The 26,764-nt window shown below is 43.3% G+C and overlaps 1 protein-coding gene across 1 annotated transcript; it reads left to right on the top strand.

Annotated features, from left to right (window-relative positions):
- LOC138246858 (uncharacterized) lies at positions 1–24,461 on the top strand. The gene is made up of 2 exons (XM_069201612.1): positions 1–372; positions 21,764–24,461. Exons 1-2 carry the CDS (start codon positions 1–3, stop codon positions 22,397–22,399), a joined length of 1,008 nt encoding a protein of 335 aa, XP_069057713.1. The 3' UTR covers positions 22,400–24,461.
- Positions 24,462–26,764: the final 2,303 nt, after the last annotated feature.

Below are 26,764 nucleotides of genomic sequence, written 5' to 3'. Positions count from 1 at the left end.
ATGCTAGAAACAACTGATACAGTAGTGAACATTAGATGGTGTAGCCGGGTGCCTCATGGCCCGGCTACTCCTGGTGGCGGCCATCGGGGGAATGGGTACCCGGGGGCACCGCCGATCGCAACCCGGAAGGAGAAGACCGGAAACCCGGAAATCCGGGCTCCCGTAGACACAAAAGAGGGGCCAGCTACGTGGCCCGGGGAGACAGAGGACGACAAATACGCGGAGGACGAGGATGGACAGCGGCGCAAACCACCATCAAAAAGCGAAGAGCACAGACAACACGGGCGAGGAACACTAGGTGGTGACGGCGGGCAGGGAAGCCCGAGAACACACAGTGACCGCCACGTCCCTGGAGGGGCATGGCTAAGGCAGGTACGGCCCTGCTTCCAAACGGCTACAGGACATTGCTGGGGAAGGAAGAGTGAGCAGGAGGAGGAAAGGATCAATAGAGGGATAATCTCACTAACGGGTAGGGTAGATACATGGTGTGAAAATCTACCCGATGTATATGTACAGGACCTGTTTCTTTTTCCCCTCCTCTTTCTTTAAATTCTTGTTTAACTGGTCTGCTGTATTATTTATTTTTCCCTCTGTATAAACTTAAATATCGGCATTTCAGACAACAAGCTTTTCCCCTAATCTACCACAGGATGTAATGAGGCAGACTGTGCTAATAACAGTTTACCTCCCACCCTAGGACTACAGTCACGCATATTTATAACTAATTTTCTTTTGTTTGCTATTTTTCGGGGTATCTGAACGTACCTGGTAGAGACATAAGCGTACTCGGGGAAACTAAAACTGCGTGGAGCACAGCACTATTGGGTGAAACACACATAGGGCTGGCGGGTAACCCCACATTCCCTCCCACCTCACTGCACTCCCTCTCCCCTTACTAACCTACTCCAGAAGTCTATATTAAGAGACTTACCTTTCCTTTTCTCTCTTCCCCGTTGGTCAACACCATGTCACTGGACCTACACTTGGCCAGAGAGAACTCACCTGGAAAGAAGAAGAGAGAAGACATTAGATAGAAGAACCATTGGGGCTTGGGTCTATAAAACAGTATAAAAAAAACTTTTAAAGAAATAAATATTCACTCAACACCTCTGACTTGTCTCCTCTTTGTCCGTATCCGCTACGCCCCACCTCGTACAGATGGCCTTCCTAATTTTGCATAGTTTTACACTATTGCTCCTCCACAAACCTCTGCATGGATCTGGAAAGTTTTCATAGCAACTCCTCAGTGAACCGGTTGGTGGCATCATGGGGTTTTGCATCTGGTGCATCCTTCCCGATGTAATATCATAGCCACTGTATCAGTTTCTTTCTGATCTGTGTCTGTGCCATTGGACATGGAGCCCATAGAAATCAGAATATGCCACTGTGCAGGTCTTTAATCTTGGTATCTTAGTAATTGGCTGTATGAGTCCATTCCACAGAACATGGAGGAGGGTGTGTTGGAGAGGAATCTGCAGTTAAATAGATTCTCTAGCAAGAAAAGGCACATAACTTGTTCTTCTGATAGACACTTCTAACCGCACATCCCTCATCTTGAAAATAGAAACCAAAGCAGTACTTTCCCAGTATGTGGGTCTGTGGAATGATTCCGGTGAGGAAATGCTGCAGGATAGATCGGGTAAAGTGTGCATCCTGCCAGAGCTGACTGACAAGTAATAGTGCTTTGTCAATGTGCGGAGAGATGCCCATTTATCAACCTGGCACATGTCCATCAGTAGCACACTGCACGCTTTAGTAGCAGCCTTTGCTCTGTTGGAAGCCTTCTGGGGGCTGTTTTTTGGCTAGCCATTAGCAGGTCTTTATACATAACACAATCCCGTGGGAGATGGTTCTCTTTTCTACCGCTTCCCCCTTTTTTTACTCCAGATAAGCCAACAAAGAGTTGATTATGTAATTGATGGTCTCTGATGGAATCCATTTAAAAATTAAGGGCTCTCATAAATTCAAGATGGTGGAGCCATTCCTCTTCCTTGAAAGGATGAGGTAAGTAATGGATTTTCCTGCATGGAAGGCCATGAATACCTTTGGTAAGAAAGCCACTTTTGCCTGGAAAATCAGTTTGTTTGTAAAGAAAGATGAGCACAGTTGCCAGACAAGCAAGGCATGTAGTTCACTCATTTGTCAAGCAGCAGTGATACCGATGAGGAAAACAGTCTTTATGGTCAAAAACGTATATAATAGCTGTGCATCAATTCAAAAGGAGTCAAACAGATGGGAACTGAATTGTGCTCCCACTTCGACATCATGAAACGTGTTGGAAAGAACATGCGGCTCAGTCACTTCAAGAAACATATCACAACTGGTGACTTGAAAGGAGATGGATGATCTAGCAACCATAGGATGGTCAAAATAGCCAAAATATAACCCTTATCTGTTTCCACAGGAAGGCCATGATCTGCTTGAGTGAGACAAAACAATAAAATGTCAGACAACTTTGCCTGTAAAGGCTGAATGCCACGCGAGGAACACCAGAAAACAAATTCTCCAAGTGCGCTGCATATACAGTTTTGGTGGAAGGACGTCTGGATTCCAGGATGACACCAACTGCTTTGGGGGGAAGATCCAAAGCCATCAATTGACTCTGTTCAATCTCCATGTATGCAAGTGTGGGTTGTGAACACAGGTGCAAGACCCAGCCCCACTGTTTCAAAAGACGGTCCTCCAAAAGGGACAGCTGAATCGGAGAACATATGCTCATGCCTAAAGGTTCTGGGCACCACACTCTCCTCGCCCAGGCTAAAGTCTTCTGTAAGGGAGCACCACCTTGGGAACTCCAACGTGCAAAAGCATGGAAACTGTAAGTCTTCCGCAGTGGCAAACAGATCGAGCCAGGACTCTCCACACTGATGGAAAACACCCTGTACCACCTCAGAGTGTACCTGCCGTTTGCGATCCTTGCATTAAAAGTTTCTACCAGCTGCTGACTATTCAGGGGGATACTCTGACTGTTCAGCCACATACATACACACGACCTACAACTCCACACCATCCTGCTTGTTGCAGTACTACATGGCAGTTGTGTTGTCTATGAGAACTTGTACGTTTCCGCTGATAGTAGGAAGGACCATCTTCAATGCCAAGTGAATAGCCCGCAACTCAAATAAATTGATATGGAGATAGATCTCCCTCAGAGACCACAGTACTCTTATTTTTACCTTTCCCAGATAAAAAAAAAACAATCTTTGTGGTAACCATCTTTCTGGTTGATACTCTGTCTACCTCTAACTGTGCCACGGGAGGTGGGAGGGGGGATGAGAAATTGTGTGCACTAAAGCCCATATTTATACTTTTTTTGCGCTGCATTTGCGCTGCTTTTTGGCGCAAAACAGGCGCAAACTTACAAAATACAATTGTAATTTGCAAGTTTGCACTGTTTCTGCGTCAAAAACTGATGCAAATGCGGTGCTAAAAAAGAATAAATATGGGCCTAAGTGTGCATGTGTGTTTGTCGGCCTAAGACGGCCCTCCAAACACACACGCGCACTTAGGTTTCTCCATCCCAGCGGTGTACACATTTCAAAGAAATAATGGCAGCTTTTCAAAGATCAGCTCGTGAGGTTTCCGACCTCAGCACCGTAGGGTCCTTCAACACCAACTTCAGTTCCTAATGAATCTTTCGCATTAACTTTGGCTCAGAATGGGGTTGGTCAAGAGACTGGGATATTGTGTTAGTGGCTTCAGTGTGGAGTCGAGCTTTTCTGTGCTTAGGCACCAAGCAGGAGGCAACAGCATGTTTGGGTTTGGTGCCCTGAGATCGGGCTTTGCCCGGTGTCTAAACAAACTTTAGAGTCTGGAGTATACAGGCTGGAGGTGCAGGACCCTGAGGTTTATGCCACATTAGTCTCTGTTTTGGGCTTGATGCAAAACTCCCATGGGAGTGGTGCCCTTCCTCAGCTGTTGGTTGTTTAGAGGCTCAAGATTGACCTAGAGGCGCAGCAGATAAGACCTGGTTTAACCCTCATCTTCAGGCTAAACAATGGTGCAGGTCTGACCAGTGCTTAATTGGTAAATAAAAAGGTGCAGATATCCAAAGCTCTCCCCTGGAACACGCGGCTACTGCAATTGAATGTGCAAGCAGGGAATACTGAGACAGCATAATCCCAAAAGCCATCTCAGGCCTCTTTAATCTATTTCCGCCAGACCCTGCCCTTCAGCTCACTCCTGCAGCTTTCTGTTTCTCCCTTTGTGACACTTTTTAGTTTGTCTCATCCTCCGTCTTTCCCATGAGTGTCTTTTGCTCGCAGTAAAATCTTGAGGCAGAAGAATAAGTGCCAGCCCTCAAAAATATGTTCCGGTGCCCCGCACGGGAAACCACCAGCTCAAATTAAGCACTGGGTTCGACAAACTCGACCACAAACTGTATGTTGGCGCATTTCTAAAACAGGGCCTCTGGGGTTTCTTGCATCTGTAATGTATGATGTTGTGTTGATTTCTATGGTGCACTAATCAAACGAGAGGGTATCTAGGTCTGTCCCTGGAAAATACAGGCAGGACCGCCCACTTCCTACTCTGCACCAGGTATCTCTTCCACTTAGGGTGACCACCCATCCGTAATTTTCACGGACTGCTCATAATTTCACCCTCATGCCCACTGTCCGTAGTAAAGGGTTTAACGGACAGCATTTGTCTGTAATTTTGACTACTCAGCTAAAGGACACATCCCACAGCTGAAGTTGAACGGAGGACGTCTCCTTTTCTGCATTCCCGAAACAAGCTTTCTTCACAGTGCCCAAAAAGAAATGCAAATGTGTGCATTTGGTTAAATCTGCAATGGTAAAAGGAGTTATGATAGGCCTTAATTGATGGAATCACCATAAGCTTTTTGTGACAAAGATATTTTCCTTTTTGAGAAGTACTGAAAGGGGACTAAAAGCTGAGCTGTGGAGTGCATGCTTTTAATGGAAAGTTATTAAAAAAGGTTTGCACTCCGTATAATCTGTATATAACTGAAATATATACTCTAGAACCTCTGCTTGTCTTAATTTAAATTTATATGACCATTGTGTGGCAGACTATATAATAATCCACGCAATGCACGTTTAAAATGATGAATTATACATTGAGTGCATTGAGGGAACTCTGAGCTCTAAAAATACCTCACTCTTCTACTACACCAAACAGGATTAAATTTGATGGGTCTCTGCACACATAGGCATCTGCAGTGACTGCATTAACCAATAGAGGTTTCATGACATAAAATAATGCATTCCCACTGTATAATTTAACCTTCATTTATTTTTCATTTGGGACGTGTGTTGTTTTATATGTAGTTACTAGATGGTGAAAGCTCAACAAAATAGTTACAGATTATTTTGTTATTTTCATCAACGCCTTTGATTCCCCCTCCATGTTCACTGACCCCCATCCCTATTGCAGTATTCATACTTTTTAAATGCAGTTCGATTGACGCTTTTGACATTTTAAGTAGGCCCAGGTTTGACATTTTTCTTACGCAATGCAGCAAAACAACTTGCTGCGCTGAGTGAAGGGAGAGGGCAGGAATATGCCAACTCAAAATATGGAGCATTGCTGTCCTCTACCTGCGCTAGTGCACAACCTGCAGCCCAGTGCCAACGCAGGTACCCTTGTGCATTGGTGCAAGTGTGCCTGTGATGCAGGCAGGATTGTCTTTGTGCAGGAGAGGACACCTTCCTGCATGAAACACTCCTTAGAGGCATTTTCCTCTTTCTGAGAGTGCTGCAGGATGCAGCACTCTCAGAAGGAGGAAACAACAAGCAGAAATAAAGATATTTCTCCTTGTTGCGCCTCCTCTGAGAAGACAAACAATTCTAATGCATTCCCACATCAGTGTTGGTATATCTGGGAATCCTTAGAATACATGGGTGGATGTGTGGGAACATCGAAGCTCCACCCATGGAATCCCTTCCCGGCATAATGTAACACAGGTCAACAACTTGTGTTACCTTGCGCTATAACATGTTTACCAAGCCATGCAGGGTGCATTTGCATAGCATGGTAAATCTCATTCTGGCTTTTGCGTCGCCCTGCCTGGCACAAGGGAAACACAAAACCTTGCTCAATCTGCCCTGTAATATCTTAAAAAGTCAGTTATAGTAGGATATGTTGTTATGCCTTCCCTTCCCTTCATTATGTACCTTTTTGAGGGTCGAGGATGTGAGTGTATGCGCCAGGACATATGTCTCACTTACGAGACTCTGTTGTGTACAGTGAAGGGCTTGAAGCCTGCCTGTTGCTTAACATTGTTGGATTGCGTGGCACTCTTCTTTACAGCCTCATAAATTGTCACTGCAGGCCAAGCATCATTTCTGTTCCTCTGTGTAGAGCAGGGACCAAGCACTGATTTAGCCAACTTAATCAGTGCCTGTCCACTGCTCCCGATGTGATTGAGGTACTATTTTGTTCTTTTAAGTTAGTGATCTGCCAACAGAAGGTTCTTGACTGGCAAAAACCTGCCCAGCAGGACAAATAAAACTGTAAAGTTTTAATTTTTAGAACAAACTTTTTTTTATTTTGCCAAGTCGTCTTTTTTCACTTTGAACTCACGTTTTCTTATATTTTTGCTTGTGGGTGCTGTTCTCAAAAGATGACAAATTATCTTGTTCTAAATATTGTAAAGCAACGTTGTTTCTTTATTATGTGTAATTTCTGAAATGTTGCTTTAATACATATTGAGCAGTACTCCCAATCAAACTAACTCCAATCTCTTTCACTACAATCCACCCCACCTCACTCCACACCAGTCCATCCCACTCCAAACCAAACCACTCACCCCAATCCACTCTAACCCACCTACTCCAATCCTCCCAACCCACCCCAATTTAATCTAACCTACTCCAATTTACCCCTCTCCCATTCAAAACAACCTGCACCACTCAAAAACAATCTGCCCCACTCCAAAAGAATCTACCCCACTGCAAAGTGTTACACTCCAACTCAAAACAAGTTGCCCCACCTGAACCCAAAACAGCCAGCCCCACTCCAATCCAAAACAAACTTCCCCACTACAATCTACCCCCTTCCAATCCAAAAAATCTCTCCCATTCAAATCCGCCCCACTCCAATCTGCCTCACTCCAATTCAAAACAATCTGCCCCTCTCCAATCCGCCCCACTCCAACCCAAAACAAACTGTCCCAATCCAATCTGCCCCCACTCCAATCCAAAACAATACACCCCACTTCAAATCAATCCACCTTACCCCAATCCAATCCACTTCATCCCAATTCACCCAATTCCAATCCCCATCCAATCCACCCCACACCAACCTAATCCACCCCACTTAAATTTACACTAGTACAATCAGCCCCATTCCAATCTGTTCGACTACAATTCAAAACAATCTGCCCCACTCCAGTCTTCCCACTCCATTCCAAAAAATCTACCCCATTCCAGTTCACCCCACTCCAATCAATCCACCCTACTCCACTCAATCCACCCCACTCTACCGCAATCCAATCCACCCCATTCTACTGTAATCCAATCCACCCCACTACCTCAATCCACTCCCACCCACTGCACCCTATTCCACCCCACTCGACCACCCTGTACAACACTCTATGCCTGCTCCCCTCTACCCAGCTCTACGACACTGTACTCCACTCCACTGCAACAAACCCAATCTACGACACTTTACTCCCCCACTCCACTCTGACAGTCCACACCACTAACGTTTAGCCATGCTGAACAGCAGCCACACTGGTGTACAACATGGCAAAATACATTGCCAAAGCCAACAGCTCTTGTAAAAGTGAGACCTATTGGCTTTGCCAATGCTTATTCTTTGTTTAGTTATTGTGTCAGATTATCCTGTGCTCTGTATTTATTTAACACAGTGTACCAATAAATTTACAGAATTGTACCAAAACAAGGCCTGGTTTAAAATACCGGATTCCCTGCATGAATAAATTGTAGGATCTTTACTTGATAATGATATTTGAGAGCAGTTTCAAGTAATCCAGATTAAGATGGACTGTGTACAAAAATGTACCTGTATGTATTATTAGCCTGTAATGTACCCCCATCCATAACAATAATTAGCCATGAAGGGACACCAGATAATTGGTTCACTTTGTTCACTCCTGGTGTTGTCAAGAGGGTGGGTTAAGGAATATTTTAAAGTTCATACTCAATTGAAACACTAGTATATATTTGTTTTAAGATTTTATGCTGGATGCCAAAAAGAGGTTACATCGCATGATGGTCGTCAGGTATGTAGCAAAAGATTCCATCGTACATTTACAGAAGAAGAGTGCTGGGCTACATACATTTATGAAAAGTCAGTACACAATTTTTAAAATTTTCTGTGTAACAAACTGACCCATAATAAACTGTTCATTCCTATCTTTCTGCCCAGTCACCTCTGCCTTAACTATCAGTGTAGGGAAACAGAGCAATGAACCATATTGTGTTTAAAAGAAAGTGTTCTAGTGTGGAAATACAGCAGTGCTTCGCAGATAGGTGCCCTTAGACCACTGTCTTGTGTAGTTACCTAAATTTGGCAAGAACAGCTAGTGCATAGAAACCAAGTGTGTGTGTGGGTTACAGGGGAGGTGTATCATCCTTGGTGCAGTATTTAAAGCCCTCAACCAAAATATCCCACTTCTGTGCAATAAAATATTTTCTCAAACCACTCATTCCTCCCTGTGTAATAGGGTGCTCTCAGACTAAAACCAAGAGAGCATGCCCTTGGTCCAACTTAAGCTAGTCAGAGGAAATGGATCCTTCCAGAGTAGCGTAGTATTGTGTTTTACTAGAAGGAGAGCCAGGTCAAAGAATTTGGTGGAGGGTTTCTCGAACATAGAGTGGGAGAATATGCCAAATAGGACAATTTCTGGGGAATTCATTAGTACACTGCCCATCATGGTTGACAGCACCTCAACAACTCCGGCAGAATAAAAGAGCGTGGGGCAAGACCAAAGCATATGAAGCGTGTTGACATCTAACCGTATACAGTAAGGAGAAATGCAACTGTGGCTCCCTGGTATATTTTGGTAATTCTGGCAGTAGTAAGGTAGGCTCAGTTCAGAATAATAATTTGAATATACTTAAAACGGAAGATGCAGGATACTTTATGGGGATATTCTAATACTTAAGCCTAGTCCACATCGTGCAGAGATTTGGCCAGGTCAGTCTCCCAGTTAGTAATGTTTCCCAAACTGTGGATAGCGCAGATGCCTTTGACACCATGCCCATGGGCATTCATTTACTACTGAACAAGGACATAATGTTGCCCTTGAATGTAGCATCTCTAGAGGCAATCACATAAAAATCATAGTGAATAAATAGTGCTATGTAGAAAATAGTAAATACATGCACTGATAAAGTAGTCTTACGTGGTCTGTCCATGTATGTCGGTAAATTTGACTTTTGTCCTGAATTTTGACCCTTTGTCCTGACTTTTTGGTCTGAATTTTGACCCTCTGTCCCGAATTTTTTACACTCCCATCCAGAATTTGTCTCCGTGCCAGGGGGTCTCCCTACTTCCACTACGAACATGTCAGGCGTTTCCATACCTCTTGGTGCTGCACATTGCAATGCTTCTATCCTCTCTCCTTCCAGTACCTAAGCATCCTTTTGCAGCAGAAGGCAAGGCAGTCCTTGCAGGCTGGATCGGCTTACTCAAGGAGGGACAGAGGTTGTAGACATCATGTTGATTGATCCAAGGGTATTTTGCGTTGTAGTTAATACAGAAATGGAATGAAGTACATTCCATGACACAATCCTAAATGCATTCTCGAGTAAAACTACCTTCGACCCAAAGGAGATATCAGCCCGAGGCTGCAATGTGTCAAAGTATGTCTCGTTTCAATGGTCAATTCCAAGCCCCATTCAGTAAAATGGAAGCCTTCTTGGTGCAGTATTGCTGTTTTCGTAATGATTATGAGGTGGAAGATGGAATTTCAGCACCAGTAAACGAACTGAAGAAGATATTAATCTGGTCCATATTGCTTTTCAATATCGAGTTGCGTTCAAACACGCCTAAGCCCGACGGTGAAGGAAAACAATCTGAGGTGGAGTCCACACAGGTCTTGTGACTCAAACTCCTGGAAGACAGGCATTTGCAATGCAACAGGTCTCACACCTGTGAGAGTTAGAGCTATTGGCACTGTAAATGACAATGTCTTATTTATGTGTTTTGGTTTTGAGTGTAGGGGATGTATGTGGTGTGGAGTGGAAATTTGTGGTTTGTATTTTAATTGTTACTTGTGGAATTGCGCAGTGTGAAATTGTATGGTACAGACTATATTTGTGTAGTGGATTTATGTGGCACCATGAATATATATGGGTGAGAACTGCATAGAATAGATAGAAAGGAAGATAGGGAGGGATAGGTAGTTTATTTAGGAACTGGTGCAAACTTCCCTCAGACAGAATGCGCAATGCAAGCTTCCCTCACACAGAAGGTACAGTGCAAGCTTCCCTCACAGGGAAGGTACAATGCATGCTTACCTCACACAGAAGGTACAATGCATGCTTCCTTCACACACAAGGTACAATGCAAGCTTCCCTCACCCAGAAGGTACAATGCAAGCTTCCTTCACCCAGAAGGTACAATGCAAGCTTCCCTCACAGAGAAGGTGCAATGCATGTTACCCTCACAGAGAAGGTGTAATGCAAGCTTCCTTCACACACAGCATAGCAGCAGTGTATGCTTCCCCCACACACAGTGCAGATACAGCACATCAGCAGTGAAAGATTCCCTCACAAACAGCACATAGAGTACAGGCAGCAGCAGTGCAAGGTTCCCTCACACACAGCAGATACAGCACAGCAGCAGTGCAAGCTTTCCTTACACAAGGTACAGATACAGTGCAGGCAGCAGTGCAAGCTTCCCTCACACACAGCAGATACAGCCAGCAGTAGTGCAAGCTTCCCTTACACAGAAGGTACAATGCCAGCTTACCTCACAGAGAAAGTACCATGCAAGCTTCCCTCTCAGATAAGGTACAATGCAAGCTTACCTTACAGAGAAAGTACAATACAAGCTTCTTCCAGAGAGGAGGTACAACACAAGCTTCCCTCACAGATAAAGTACAATGCACACTTCCCTCACAGAGAAGGTATAATGCAAGCTTCCCTCACAAAGAAGGTACAATTGAAGCTTTCCTCACCCAGAAGGTACAATGCAAGCTTCCCTTTCAAAGAAGGTACAATGCAAGTTTCCCTCACACAGATGTTACAATGCAAACTTCCCTCTTAAAGAAGGTACAATACAAGCTTACGTCAAAGAGAAGGTTCACTGCAAGCTTCCCCCAGAGAGAAGGTACAATGTAAGCCTTCCTCACAGAGAAAGTACAATGCAAGCTTCCCTCTCAAAGAAGGTACAATGCAAGCTTCCCTCACAGAGAAGGTAAAATGCAAGCTTCTCTCACACAGAAGGTACAACACAAGCTTCTCCCACAGAGAAGGTACAATGCAAGCTTCCTTTACAGAGAAGGTACAATCTGGTAGTATTTTTCTATGACAGTGTAAAGCTATATAAAATATAATTTGTATGTCATTTCAATGTGATTGTCCCATCTTGAACAATCTTACTGAAACAGCTACCCATAGAAAAGAGGTTGCACGTAGAGTGGAGTACAGGGGAGTGGTGTAGAGTGGACTGGTGTAGACTGCATTGGCGTAGAGTGTTGCAGAGTACAGTGGCATAGAATGCAGCCACATATAATTCAGTGGTGTATAATGCAGTGTCGTAGAATGCAGTGCGTAGATTAGTGTTGCATGGTAGAGTGCAGTGGCATAAAGTGGAGAGGTGCAGAGTGAAGTGGGGTGGGGTGGTGTAGAGCAGAGTGACATAGAGTGCAGTGGCATAGGGTAGAGTGGCATAGAGTGCAGTGGGATAGAGTGGTGCAGAGTAGAGGGACGTAGTGTGGTGTATAGTATAGTGCTGGAGAGTGTAGTGCCGTGGAGTACTGCAGAGTAGAGTGGTATATAGTACAGTGACACAGAGTGCAGCGGCACAGAATTCAGCAGCGTACCGTGCAGTGTCACAGGAAGATTCAAGTCATTTTTGTTGACTAACATCCCTCAATCTACCAAGGCAGCTTTTGAGACCTATTCTCAAAGGTAATTTTACCATTCCAACTCGTCCATGGATTAACATTTTATTGTTCTTTCAATATTGCAAATTTCCACTGAATAAATGTGCCATGCAAACATGCCAGTAAGATCTTCCACTTGCACCTGCAAAAGCCCTCTGAGAAAATCGTGCAAGCGTTTTGTTGCTGTTGGAAACTATGGCAGTGGGGTTGCTGTTGAAAAGTCAGTTTCGAGACCAGCTGTGGGAGGGTCAGCATTACAGTAGACTCCTTCGTAACTCACAGTCAGAAATGTTATGCTGCTTGAAAATAGGATTTGATGAGAGGCATCCTATAAGCACCACACGGTGAAAAGCTACTAAGCCATGGAAGTCGATTCCAATCTTTTGATATGTGCATATATTTGCATAGACAATGAAGGACTAATGTGCAGACCCAGACAGACTCTTCAGGCTGACAGATAATTTTAAACTGTCGGAACGGAGCATTAATTTACAATTGTTTCAAAAATCCTAAAGATTCAGCAAATTAAACTGTAAATTCCAGTAAGTTTTGAACACGCAGCTCCAAGCGAGAAAACTGGGTTGAACCAGAGTTCAGTGTCATCCCCCCTTCTTTTTTCTACTGACCCTGATGACGCAGAAAAAGAAGGTCCGACATATATTCATGTATACCGTGTAATCGATACACATAATGAAGTGTGATTTTAGTAAAGAAAAATATGTACGAGGGAAATTGTGCCCTCGGGGTAGTTCGCCATCATTCTAAACGAGCTTTATTAATCATGAAGTATTAAAAATGTAGTAATCCGTCATAATCGCAATTGTATGCCATGATTTCTTGTTTGAAAACTATTTTGCTTAGCTTAAATTTAGTACAGGCTTTGGCCTGGTTGCTTGGTTTCAAATTCTAACTGCATGATTTTTTTCCTTGAACTAATGAAACATATATTCTTGCTTGAAGTTGTATTTTTCCAGTAGAAACTGGCTGGTACACTTATCTCCAAGGTTTCGTGCTAGGCCGGTTACATCCCCTTTGATACAAGGTCAGTCTCTGCAGGTGCGGACAATGAAGGTACAGATAGTAAAATAATTGGCAAACCATGATACAATTTGTGTTCCGAGGCTCCAAGGACAGTGTATGCATAAATGGGCGCTAGTAAAAGACAATTTTTGATTGGACAATTTGAAGCCAACCTATGAACCCTCCAATGGAAGACCCTGCAGAATTTGGAATGTTTCTTACTTAAACCCACCGGACAAAGAGAAGTCAGCCATTTTCCTCGATGCCAGTTTGAAGCCTGATGCCAGACTCCATTTTGGACGACACCCTGATGCCCTTTTCTCTATCTGAGAGAAAGAGACTTTAAGAATTCTCATCCTAGAGACTTTAACTTTGATTTGCCCCCGTCTTGCCCATGCAGTAACTTTGCCCCATTCTCCTTGCCGTTGCAAGGAAGCTTGCCCTTAACTTTGCCCCCTTTGAAATTTGCCCCATGCTGATCAACCGGTACCTGAAGGACGAAGACTTTTCTTGAATGCTGATTGTATTTGGTAAATATGAAAGGATAAATGTATTATGCATTGTGTTTTTTTTCCTTTTAGGTACCAACTGCTATTTTGATAGAGTCCTAGCTAGAAGTTTTCCAAATTTGTGTTGACTAAATTCGTTTTGCATGAAGTCCCACATGCCAATGCTAATTAGAGGTTAGTCAAGGTTTTCATTCAATGTATCAAGAAGAATTGAAATCTTGTTATGCTGACCGAATGTATGCAATTAGTCAAATACAGTTAGTCACATTGGTGATTTGCATTGCTATAACAGAGTGTATCATCATTCAGATTTTACATAGATTGCGTTTCTTCCACCGTTATGGACAGCTAGTAATGTTCATATACATATATCAATTGGTCTTGAGACATATATATATCGTGCTAGCTTTGTTAATATAGGGAAATAAATTCACTAACTTTTAGTAAACTGGTGTGGTTATTCATGACTGAAAGGTCATGGTGCGCCGAAATACCAACTGTTATTGATTTCTGATGTATTACATTGATCTATTGATTACCGATTACAACAGTTATTGATTATTGATCTGAGTGACTCGACTATTGAGGATGAGGAGAGCCCGACTCGGTTAAAAGATTCACCGACCTCCAACGTGTCCAGGTACAGGTAATTTATAAGGGCTGGACGCGTTATCAGTAGATGGTAGCAGAGATTGATGGTTTAGCCCTTTGGCACCCCATCCGAACAATAGACAGAGTCAGGTTAGAATTTTCTTTGATAAAACAAGTTGGAGAGATGATGATGCCCTAAGTCCCCAATGACTTTCCCGAGATCTCAGAGCTTGCGAATGAGGAACATGGAGGTATGAAAATGGTCTCAGCGTTTCTAGTGACGGTATGAGTGAAGTTAGGATTTCGCGCTTGCACAGCTTATCGCCGCAGATTAATTGAGAAGTTTGGGAGGATTTAAGGAGTTAAAAGATATTAGAGGAGTGTTCCTCCAAAGGTGTGAGAGTAGGGAAGTCGTCGAACTTCACGTGTGTGTAGCGCTTTGAGCAGAAAAATTGTCCACGTGGTTGTTGTTGTTGAGACGGGCCCTGCGAGGTCAAGAGACTCCGGAGTATGTTGAAAAGTGTATGTGACACTTGTTTGATGTTGTGATCTGGTCGGTTTAATAGGTTGATCGGGCGTGGTCAACAAGTCGGTATGAATGTTGCAGAGTGAAAGAAAATTTCGACTTTGAGATTTGACAAATTCTAAAGTGCACTAGAATAGTTCATTGATCAGTTGAGAGTAAAGTTTGCGGGTCAAATTTTGCTTGCGAAAGTGGGAAACCGAGAAAGATGGAATAACTGCTGAGGCTAGTGAAAAATCCCTAAGGTTTCTGAAGCGATTGTATTACCTTTCCTGTAGTAAACCGACAGATCTGTTTTATTCTTTTGGTTAAGTGCTCGCGTTATATTGCAGAAATTAGTTTATGAGTGAAGCCGAATGAAAAGAGGACAAGCCGCAGGACTTTTGTCAGCCGCAGTGTGTGAGTGTGACGTCACTAGGAGCCGCGCTGGGATAGGTCGGTTGGTGAGAAGGGTCGCGCACGGATTGGACGCAGTCCGTGAAGCGCAATTGGAAGGGGAAAGGCAAGCGAAGAGTATTCCGGGAATTAAAGTCACTTATTGATTACATATTTTAGAAAAACAAAAGACGGAAAGATGAAATTTTTCAAAGCATTTAAGAGTGCCATGAGGGGAGACGTTTATATTAAAGCAAATGTAGGAGAAGAAACACCGCCTGAGGGTACACCAGCTTACATAGTCATTGAAGAAAAGGGTGTAGCGCCATGTCTATGGTTAAAACAATGGTGTAAATTAACAGAGAAACATGGAAGTGTAGCGTTCCCTATCCACGGGTCGTTTAATTTAAGGGTTTTAGAAAATCTGAGATTTGCGCTATATGACATGAAAGTACCCCCAAGGCCAGCACAGTTTGAGGCATTAGCAATTTGGGAGCTAATAGCTAGAAACCAACAACAAAAGAAATTTGAGACAAGAATAAGAAAAGTAGAAAAGACACTAGCGGATGCTAGATGGGACAGCACACAAAAGGTTTGGAGATCAGACGTATTGCAGGGAATTAAATTGTTTCCAGCGATTGCCGAGGAAGCGGAGACGGAAGGAAGGAAAGCCACCTGTAAGACAAATAGGAGTCAGTCCAGAGGGGGAGAGGGCAATAGAAATTCGAAAAGGGGAGACGAGTCAGATGATGAGGAGTTCATTATACAATTGCTGAATGATCGCCCACCACCATACGTGGAAAGCGAAAAAGGCTCAAGTATTAGTACTGCCCCTCCAGAACCAATACAGGGTAATGTAACACCAAATTTGAGAATATCTCAAAGGCCGAGCAGCTCCGACATGCCTTTCTCACCACGAATACCACGGATTCAGAGAATGTACCCAGACGTGCCAACATTGAAACCTGCTGATAACTATCAGCCACAGGTTCAAAGGCACTGTTGCGATGAGCATAATGTGGGAATGACTTCCGATTCAATGGAGCAGGGAGGACAAAACTATCAGAGACCGACATTGATTCAAGCTGAATCAACACAGTTCTCGATGCCCCAAAAGCAAACACAAGAAGCGCGAGTAGTAGAAAGCCAGTTAGGTATGCCAGCAATGATGAACCACAATGTGGGGATTAACATGCCACAGAATTCGGGGAACAGACAGAATCCAGACGCGATATCTCTACCTATCACTGTAGGTCCACCAGTACCACTGTACATACAGGCAAATTCAAGCACCAGCGACCAAGGGTTAACAATACAAAATGGGACAGGGAGAAGATGCATAGAAACCACTCCAGAGACAACTCCGATAGCGGCACTGCCAAATGGATCTGGGTCCTTGTCGGAATTTAGTCCAATTCCAATTTGTGCTCCATCAACCGTGGTAAGGTCACTTTCACCACTATTAGTACCGTTAACCTCACAGACTGAAACATTACAGAAACCGTCAGTGGCAGTTGATGTAACTGCTACATTGATGGGACTGAACGCGCAACAGTTAACACAATGGTTCAACAGCCTGAACTCCCCACAGAGTACATCAAGCGGGAAGGGAGAAGAATACCTGAATAAAATAAGGTTGGGTATGGAGGCAGATGAACTGGTAGAGGGAACAATGGGTTTGAACAGATTGGAATCATACATAGAGGAAGAACTAAGATACATGTACCCTAGGATTACAAGAGAAGTGAGCAACATACATAAGAAATTACAAGAAATTGCAGACAGAAACGAGATCGATATAGGTAAGACCAAACATCTAAGCAGAAGTTACAGGTTAGACTTTGAGACAAAAGATTTTGAACACATGAGATCCGCAGGGATGAAAACACACCTTAAAGAGATACTGCAGAGCGCACAGGTTTGGAGATGTTTAGACAAGTGGGAAAGCCGGTGGGTCAAGAAAAAGGATAAAAAGAAGGAAAACACTTCAGAACGAAGTGAGAAAAAACAACAGAATGACGATCTGATAACTCTGTTACCAATGAGAGAGACAGCAGGGGGAAAACTTGTGCATGTACCATGGCACAGGTGCGATATTCAATCCTTTACGGATGACTTTCCCAAATTAAGAGAGAAGCCGATTGAGTGGTATCAACAAACGGATAGATTTGTGAAACTCGCGAAGTGTCTCTGGGAAGACCTGAATACCTTATTTGAAATTGTGGTTCCGGCAGATTTGTGGGAAGATTGTAAAAGGGCTGTAGGTTGACCGACGAGTGAACCAGAGAGAGATAGGGACACAGGTGCGCCATCACCTACGGTAATGAGTTTGTACCACAAGGTGATCGAGCACTTGAAAACCAAGGTTGCGTCGAAAAATGTGGATTGGCAAAGGATTGACAGGACCGCTCAAGAGGTTAAAGAATCTATACATGCGTATTATGAGAGGTTGTTGAAAGCGTTTAAAAATTATAGTGGCACGGAAAGGATTGAGCCAAAAGACATGCTCCATTTTGTGTTCAGGTTTGTGGAAGGGCTTAGACCCGAAATTAGCCAGATGATTAAATCGCATTTGATTTGTTGGCAGTCAAAGTCGATCGATGAAGTGTTGAATTATGCAAAATACTGCAGTGATGAGATCGAGACAAAGCAGAAAAGATTGAAGGAAAAGGTGATGGTGATGCAGCTCAGAGCAGCTCAGACAGGTTTACAAGGTTTGCAAGGTTTTCAACAACAGATGCCGCAGCAGCAGCAACAGGGAAATGCTATGTTTCAGCCACAGATGAGAGGCAGAGGCCGGGGAGGTTTTGTGAATAATGGTCCTGATTTGAATACCGTTATGATTCCAAATGGTATACAGGCAATGAAGAAGGTGATGCCATGTCACACGTGCGGAATCGTCGGGCATTGGAAACGGGAGTGCCCAATGATGGTGCAGGAAGGTGTAGGTCAGCAAAACAATGATGTCAATGCATTTCAGACTATGAGAGGACCGAAACTGAGAGGTCCGAACCCAAATTTTCAAAACAATATAAACCAGATGCAGGGTCTACAACCCATGCAACCACAACAGGTGCAAATGCCTCGTGTGCAAATGACACAATTGCAGCCATTGCAACAGCAGTTTCCTATGGTACCTAATCACCAAATGCAAATACCCTTAGCACCAATGAATCAGCAACAAGCAATGCTTCCTCAACAGGTCACGGGTCAGGGAATGAGTCAAAATGACACAGTACACAAATTCCCACTACACAGCGAGAATGGAATAAACGATGCATGGGAGAATGAAAGTTCAGATGAGGAGGGAAATTGTGTGCTTGCAGCATCTTTGGAAGTTGATCAAAAGGGTCCGTATGTGGAGGGAAGAGTCATGGGTCATCGCGTTTCATTCTTGGTTGATACAGGAGCTACACTTTCCACTGTCAGGAGCATTGAGGTACCGAATTTGCCACTTTCAGGGAGAACAGTTCAAGTAGTGGGAGCAGCAAACAGGTACCTGACGAACCCAATCACAGATCCAGTACAAGTCAGAATTGGTAACTATCAAGGGTCACATAATTTTGTGGTATGTGACTCAAGCCCGATATCACTGTTAGGGAGAGACCTATTGTGCAAATTGGGATGTTCGATTATGTGTTCGAACGATGGAATTAGAATTCAGACGAGCAGTGATGGGGAAGAAGAGGACAGTGTAGAAGAGGATGAGATGGAAACTGTCGATGAAGAGTATCCTCTGATTACCCTTTTTCCGATGATCACTGAAGCAGATATTCCAGCTGAATTACAGGAAACAGTCGGAAAAGAAGTGTGGGATATGACAGGAAAAGAGGTGGGATTGGTGAAAGGAGTGGAACCAGTGAAAGTGACTGTAAAACCCAATGTAACCTTTCCCCAGACCCCACAGTACCTTATGGCACAAGACACCCTCATGAAAGTCGCCCAACTCATTGATGAGTTTGTAAAGCAGGGAGTACTGAAAGAAGTGTTAAGCAGTCCATGTAATTCACCAATTATGGGACTAATAAAGCCAAGTGGAAAGGTCCGAATTGTGCAGGACTTGAGGAAAATAAATGACATAATAATTAAATGCTGCCCTGTAGTACCAAATCCAGCTGTGATAATGTTTCAAGTCCCTTGCGATGCCGAGTGGTTCTCAGTCATCGACTTGTCACAAGCATTCTTTTCGGTGCCTTTTCATGAGGACAGCCAATTTCTCTTTTGTTGCAAATTCTTAGACAGAGTCACCAGTTGGTGTCGAATTCCTCAAGGGTTTTCGGAGTCACCGTCAATTTTCAATCAGATTCTAAAGAAGGATTTGGAAGCGCTAGAATTGCCATTCGAGTCAACCCTAGTACAGTACATTGATGACTTACTGATTGCATCCAAGACAGAAAGTGACTGCACAGCCGACACCATTGCCCTATTGAACCATTTGGGAAGGAATGGACACAAGGTGTCTCCTTCAAAATTACAGTTCTGTCAGAAGAAAGTGAAATATTTGGGTCACCAAATAGAGAAAGGGTCACGGAGAATAATGAAGGAAAGAATAACAAGTGTACTTCAAATGAGTCCCCCAAAGACGAGGAGGGAGGTGAGGAAGTTTTTGGGAATGGTGAGTTACTGTCGCCAATGGATTCCCAACTTCTCAACCCTAGCAAAACCTTTACTGAAACTGACCCAGAAGGATGCATTGGATGAAATTGAACTGAAAGGAGAAGAGATGGATGCTTTTATTGAATTGAAAGAATTCATGTGCAGGGCTCCAGCTTTAGGTATGCCTGACTACACAAAGCCTTTCACATTGTTTTGTCATGAACGTGATGCATGTTCCTTGTCTGTCTTGACCCAAGCCCATGGTGGCGTGAACAGACCAGTAGCATATTTTTCAGCTACTTTGGATCCGGTCGCAGCAGCACTGCCAGGGTGTTTGCGCGCCGTAGCAGCAGTTGGTATCAGCCTCACTCAGAGTGAAGTAATAGTGATGGGACACCCTTTAACAGTCATGGTCCCTCACTCAGTTGAGATACTTTTGACACGTTCCCGAACACAGCACATGACGGGTGCTAGACTCACAAGGTACGAAACAATAATTCTGGGATCACCTAATGTGCAGCTGAAAAGGTGCACTACGTTGAATCCAGCAACCTTGTTTCCCAGTGAAAATGCTGAAATTGAGAACGCTGAAGACATCGAGCATGACTGCCTTCAGGTGACTGAATTTTGCACCAAACCTAGACCTGATATCAAAGATACCCGATTGGAAGAAAATGATCAAGTTATTTTTGTTGATGGTTCATGTTTAAGAGATGCACTGGGAATATTGAAAGCAGGATATGCTGTATGTACTGTAACAGGTGTTCTGGAAGCATCTTGGCTTCAAGGAGTTTACTCTGCACAGGTAGCAGAATTGGTAGCCCTTACCAGAGCGTGCCAACTCTCTGCATTAATGAAAGTTACCATTTACACTGACAGACAGTACGGGTTTGGAATAGTGGATGATTTCGGACAACTGTGGTCACAGAGAGGCTTCATGACCTCTTCAGGATCACCAGTGAAAAACGGTGAAAGAATAAGAGAATTGTTAAATGCCATTCAATTGCCAGGGGAAGTAGCAGTGGTAAAATGCAGTGCACACTCGAAGGGACAAGACTATGTTTACCTGGGAAATGGATATGCGGATCAAGTCGCAAGGTTTTGCGCATTGAACTGTATATTGCTTAGGGATCAATGGAATTTGATAAGTGAACCAGAACTCGAACCAAGCGAAATCTTTACTCTAAAGGTGGTAGATACGATGGACGAATTGAAATCCCTACAGAATGATGTCAGTGAGGATGAAAAACTCTTGTGGACCAAATTACAATGTGTGAAGAGGCTAGATGAATTATGGGTTTCAAGTGAAGGAAAATTCGTTCTTCCAAATAGCCTTTTGACACAGATAGTTAGATTTTACCACGGACAAGCTCATCTTGGGAGGGATGCCATGATTAGGTTTTTAAAACTGATTGGTTTAACCCCAAATTCCGTCAAGTTGCTGAAGCAGTTTGCCACCGTTGCGTCATTTGCCAACAGATGAACGCAGGGAAGGGAACCGTAGTAAATTTGAGCCACATGGGAAGGGCAGGGGGACCATTCAGCAGGATGCAAATGGACTTCATTGAGATGCCTGTGCATGGAGGCTTGAAGTATGTGTTGGTGGTTGTGTGCATTTTTAGTCACTGGATTGAAGCATACCCTACACGCAGAAATGACAGTCTCACAGTTGCAAAACTACTCTTGAGAGAGTTAATACCACGTTTCGGATTCCCGATCTCTTTAGAATCAGATAGGGGAAGTCACTTCAATAATGAAGTAATAAAATTGCTTTGTGCAGCACTGAACATTGAGCAAAAGCTGCATTGTAGCTACCGCCCTGAAGCATCAGGTCTAGTGGAGCAAATGAATGGCACATTGAAATCGAGAATGGCGAAAATATGTGCATCGACAAACTTGAAATGGCCTGACGCATTGCCTTTGGTACTAATGTCAATGAGAAACACCCCTGACAGAAAGACTGGACTGTCCACACACGAGATTCTCATGGGCAGGGCTATGAGACTTCCAGCAGTTCCTGCAAATGCGCTTTTGAATATTACAGATGATATGGTGTTAGACTACTGCAAAGGTCTAGCTGATGTGGTTCGATCTTTCTCTCACCAGGTGGAGGCAACCACCTTGCCACCGATCCAAGGTCCAGGACACGCCCTGAAAGCAGGTGACTGGGTCGTGATAAAGAAGCACGTGAGGAAGTCGTGTTTGGAACCCCGTTGGATAGGACCTTTCCAAGTGATTTTGACGACTACCACCGCTGTGAAGTGTGCGGGAGTTCTCAACTGGATTCACGCCAGTCACACAAAGAGGGTGTTGTATCCCACAGATGAGGAAGTTGAAGCGCTGAAGTTACCAGTACCTGATAACAAAGTACCAAGCGCTGAGGCAGAGCGAAACAGAACCAGAAGCGAACAAGCAGAAATAGAGGAGGGAGAAATATTTTCTGAGGACAAAGCCACTGATTCACTTGGGGAAGACCAAGGAGGAGCCTCAGACAGCGACGAAGCAGCTGAAGGTAACAAAGAGCCTGAAGCAGCTGAAGGTAACAAAGAGCCTGAAGCAGCTGAAAGTGAAAAAGAGCCTGAAGAAAGTAACGGTGACAAAGGGCTCGAAAGAGGTGAAGAAGCAGGAGAGCCTGATCAGAGGAGGGCTTTCCCAGAAGCAGATGATACAGAAAAAGAAAAGGAAAACCTGATTGACTCCCCAGAAGGAGGGGACAAGGCAGAACAGAACGGAACTGCTTAAACTCCTTCAGAAGAGATTGCAGGTCCATCAAGTGGACACAGTGCAAAAAGAAGACCAAGCATATTGCCAGTAAAACTAAGAACTAGAGAAACGTTGAACGACAGTGAAGGGCCAAGAGTGAAAGAGAAAAGAAAGGAAGTGTCTGTTGTAGTACCAACACCAAGTGAAGAAAAGGACTTGGGCAAAGAGGAAAGTATCAGTGAGAAAGGATCAAAGAGAGATGCAAAGTTGAAAAGAAAAAGGATACCAAGCAGGAGGTATTCCGGTCCGGAGTGGGCGTACGTAGCCAATAACGATTGGTCAGACGAATTCGTATCCCTCAGTCTTGAGAACGAAGAGGCAGAACTTCATTTTGGAAGTAAAAACTTTATGGACTCTGTTGATTGAAACCATTGATCACTTGATTGATTTTTCAACCGGCTAAGACATTGCTAACTTGATTGACTTTGAAACCGATTTTGAGACAACGCTGCTAACCGATGAGAGACTAAGCTGCTAAAGAAACAGTGTGGACATTGAACTCGTTCAGCTTTGTAAATACCTGCAACTTAAAAGAGAAAAAAAAAAAAACGCTTTGATAAAGTGTCTTCAACTTTCTGATTCTATACAGATCATGACTAGCTTCACTACACAGGGGCGTAAAATGAAGTATTGTAAATACATGTGTATAGGCTTAATAACCGCATGCGTACTAATATTTGTAGCAATAGTTCTTGGAATGCATGGTAAAAGTGAGAGTGAGACGAATGATGCTTCTACTTCTAAACCTATTATCGTTACTGAACTAACAGCTCTGAAGAGACTCGAGCAAGACGAGAGACACTTGCATGATAAGAAGGAACTTTCATCTAACGTGGACGCCCGGGACATCTTGTTTGGGGTCAAGGGCAACAAGTTTTTATGTTTACTTTGTCCTTGGGACAAGTAGGCCCAACCCCCTGCAGCACAAACCCTTTGGCTGCCTGTTTACAGAGAGTGGAACTCTCTCCAGTTGAGGTAATGTTTCCAAAAGATAATGCTGTTCGAACTTGTATTTATGGTTCATTATTTGAAAGTCTTCATTATTAGGGTGAGTGCTGTAAATAAATGTTTTAAGGCCACACTTCGCTACTGACGTTGGTTCCAGTCCAAAAAAAAAAAACGTGTACACACATGTTTGAAACGTTTAGGCTAAGAGGCTAAGTATAATGCTCCCAGAATGCTCTCTGATTATATGCAAATGAAGTGTCATTTAGTAAAATGTGTTGATGCATGCTAGTATTTCCCAAAAATATTTCTAATGGAAAATCAGTGTAACCATTTTCAACACAATTATGGGAAGCATGAAAATAAACAAACACTGACAAAGCCAACTGATCTGACATATTTTTTTTAAGTCTTTTAGTTTCATCAATGCGTGTCTTGTTTTGACATGGCCTTTGTAACACTTTATTGTTGTGGGAGCTACCAGGCCCTCAACATTGTAACAAACACTGGCAAAACCCCCCCCAAAAAGTTTTTGAACTCTAAAAGCACACGTTGCCACCAGCGGCATAACAAAGGCCCCGCAGCCGCCCTCCAGGGGGCCCCTTCAGCACAGCACCTGCCCTGAGTGAGTCTGGAGAGGGGGCTCCTCCATGTTCTTTGCAAAGGGGCACCCTCCAGTTTCGTTACGTCACTGATTGCCACTGTAGTTCCTGACACTGAACAAAACTACTGTGTGTGGCAATATGCTCCTTGTGGAAGAGCAGAATGCGATCACTCACAGTAAAGCCAGCCGAAAGAGAGAGAAATAGAAGTTTAAGAAAAAAATGTCTTTGTTAACACCAGACCTAATTAGGGACCAAGACCCACATGTAGGTAGCTTTTTGCATGTCGCAAACAGCGACTTTCGCTGTTTGCGACGTGCAAAAAGCACATTGCGATGCACAAACCCAGTTTTGCGATTCAGTAACCTGGTTACCAAATCACAAAACGGGTTTGCGACTCGCAATTGGTAAGGGGTGTTCCCCACCTAATTGCGACTCGCAGTGCAATGGTGGATTGTTTTGTGACCGCGAACGCGGGCGCAACCAATCGCAGTTTGCACCCATTTCAAATGGGTGCTAACACTTTCGCAAAAGGGAAGGGATCCCCATACGACCCCTTCCCCATTGTGAATGTCACTATAAACATTTTTTCAGAGCAGGCAGTGGTCCTGTGGACCACTGCCTGCTCTGAAAAAATGAAACGAAAACATTTCATTTTTCATTTTTGTTATGCATCTCGTTTTCCTTTAAGGAAAACGGGCTGCATTAAAAAAAAAAAAAAAAACTGCTTTATTGAAAAGCAGTCACAAACATGGTGGTCTGCTGTCTCCAGCAGCCCACCATTCGCGAGGGGGTCGCAAATTGCGACCCACCTCATGATTATTCATGAGGTGGGCATTTGCGAAGCCCTTGAGAATCACAGATGGTGTCAAGGACACCATCCTACATTCAGATTTGCGACTCGCAATTTGCAGGTCACAAATCTGAACCTACCTACATGTGGCCCCAAATTCTTAAAGAAAGTCACAAAAGTGCACCCATGGTATATGTCGTACCCCTGTAAAATATTTGTGAACCGTATTTTAGCATGGGTAAATACGATGTGTAGATTTGTTCATGTGAAAATCTATTGAGCATTTGCAAGTTCATTTTCCCTCCAGCCACTTTCTTCCCAACCCTGGAAGAAGTTCTAATTCTGCCATTGTCAGGAGTAAATGTCCAACCTTTCTTATAATGGGAAAATATTAGAGAGAAGCTGGTAAAAATCTTTAAAACATGCAGGTTAGTAGGTTTGCAGACTCAAAGGCATTCCAGCCCTGGAACTATTGCTTACTGCTTCCTCCAGCCCCAGTATGCAGATCTGCAGAAAGGTGGCAAAATATGGAAATTGCTACAGTAGGGATTGAAACTACAAGTATTCAAGCCCTACTATGGTAGTAGCCCTTGCATAATCAGAGAGGCTATTAATTGCTGCCATAATTTGTCGCCACACTACATGGCACCAAAGGGACAAGTAGATCTTTTTACAGGACAAGTAGATTTGAGAAGTAACCTGTCCCCTGGACAAGTAGATATTTTAATAAATTCCACACCCTTGTAGTATAGTAGCTTCCAGATTTTATGCTCAAAAAGACATTCATTATTTCTATACTAATTACGATGTTACTTTTGCATATGTCCCCATAATAGGGCACCTGAGTAAGATAGCTCGAGATTATTATGCCAAATTAATGAGGGAATTCTTTGAACCGATGTCACCTTTTCACACAGCTCACACACATAGAGAGAACCTTACATGCTTGCTTTCACCAGTAGAAATAGAATTTTTAGACCGCACTGATGATAGGAAGAATGAAATGAAGGAGAAATTAGAGAGGGAATTACACGAAAGGACGTCTGTAGATAATTATGCTTTTGCTGCAATAAAGACACAAGGGAAAATAGCTTTAGATACATTGCATGTAGGAAGATTTTGTATACATAGATTTCCATCATATTATGACACAGTTTTTGTGGGAACGAGTGAATGTAAACATACATATGCATTTCAATCTAAGTGGACGTTCATGCTGAATGGACAAGACCCAGTTATTCCTGGAGTATATTATATTTGTGGACTCAACGCCTATTATCGTCTTCCTAAAGGATGGTATGGAAGGTGTTATTTGGGAATAGTGTTCCCAAAGGTTTACCAACTAGACGACTTAAAGAAATTTCCAAGGCTGTCTGAATCACATCGTGTTCAGAAAAGGGAGACAGCTTCTGGTGTGGTAGGAGATATATTTGGAGCATTGATTCCTTCAGTAGGAGTCATATTGAATTCAATCAAAATACGAAAGTTGTCTACTATTGTGGATAACATGCTGACAAAGTTTTCAGGAGCTATAATCCTGATGGATGCTGAACTCGCTGCAGAAAGAGCTATGACTCTTCAAAATCGGCTTGCCTTAGACATTCTTTTAGCAAAGGATGGCGGCGTTTGCAAAATGCTTGGCACGCGTCACTGTTGTACATATATACCAGACAACAGTGGAAAAATTAGAACGATGCTTACAAATTTAACTAAAGAAAGTGTAGATTTAAAGGAATTGAAAGAACCCGGAGTTTGGGAGAAAGTTGGAAAAGGATTTGCTTCTGTGGGAAATTGGCTCAGCAACGTTTGGAACGGATTGTTACTAAAAATAGTAAAGGGAATATTGATAATATTAATTTGTTTATTAGGCTCTTGGGGAACATGGAAAGCTTTCAAAATGTTAAAAGCAAGGAACAAAAGAAAAAGAGAAGAGAAAATAGAGAACAAAATGGTGGAAATATATAGGGAAAAGTCAAAAGGGACTAAGAGAAAAAGGGAATTGAC

Source organism: Pleurodeles waltl, chromosome 7 (genome assembly GCF_031143425.1).
Source record: "Pleurodeles waltl isolate 20211129_DDA chromosome 7, aPleWal1.hap1.20221129, whole genome shotgun sequence".
NCBI classification, from domain to species: domain Eukaryota; kingdom Metazoa; phylum Chordata; class Amphibia; order Caudata; family Salamandridae; genus Pleurodeles; species Pleurodeles waltl.
The sequence above is the reverse complement of the archived record's forward strand: the minus strand, read 5'-3'. Positions and strand labels throughout refer to the sequence as shown.

Coding starts and splice junctions, on each gene's coding strand:
- LOC138246858 (XM_069201612.1), top strand. CDS start 1: ATGCTAGAAACAACTGATACAGTAGTGAACATTAGATGGTGTAGCCGG. Junction 373..21,763: donor GAGGGGCATGGCTAAGGCAG/GTACGGCCCTGC, acceptor TTCTCTCACCAG/GTGGAGGCAACCACCTTGCC.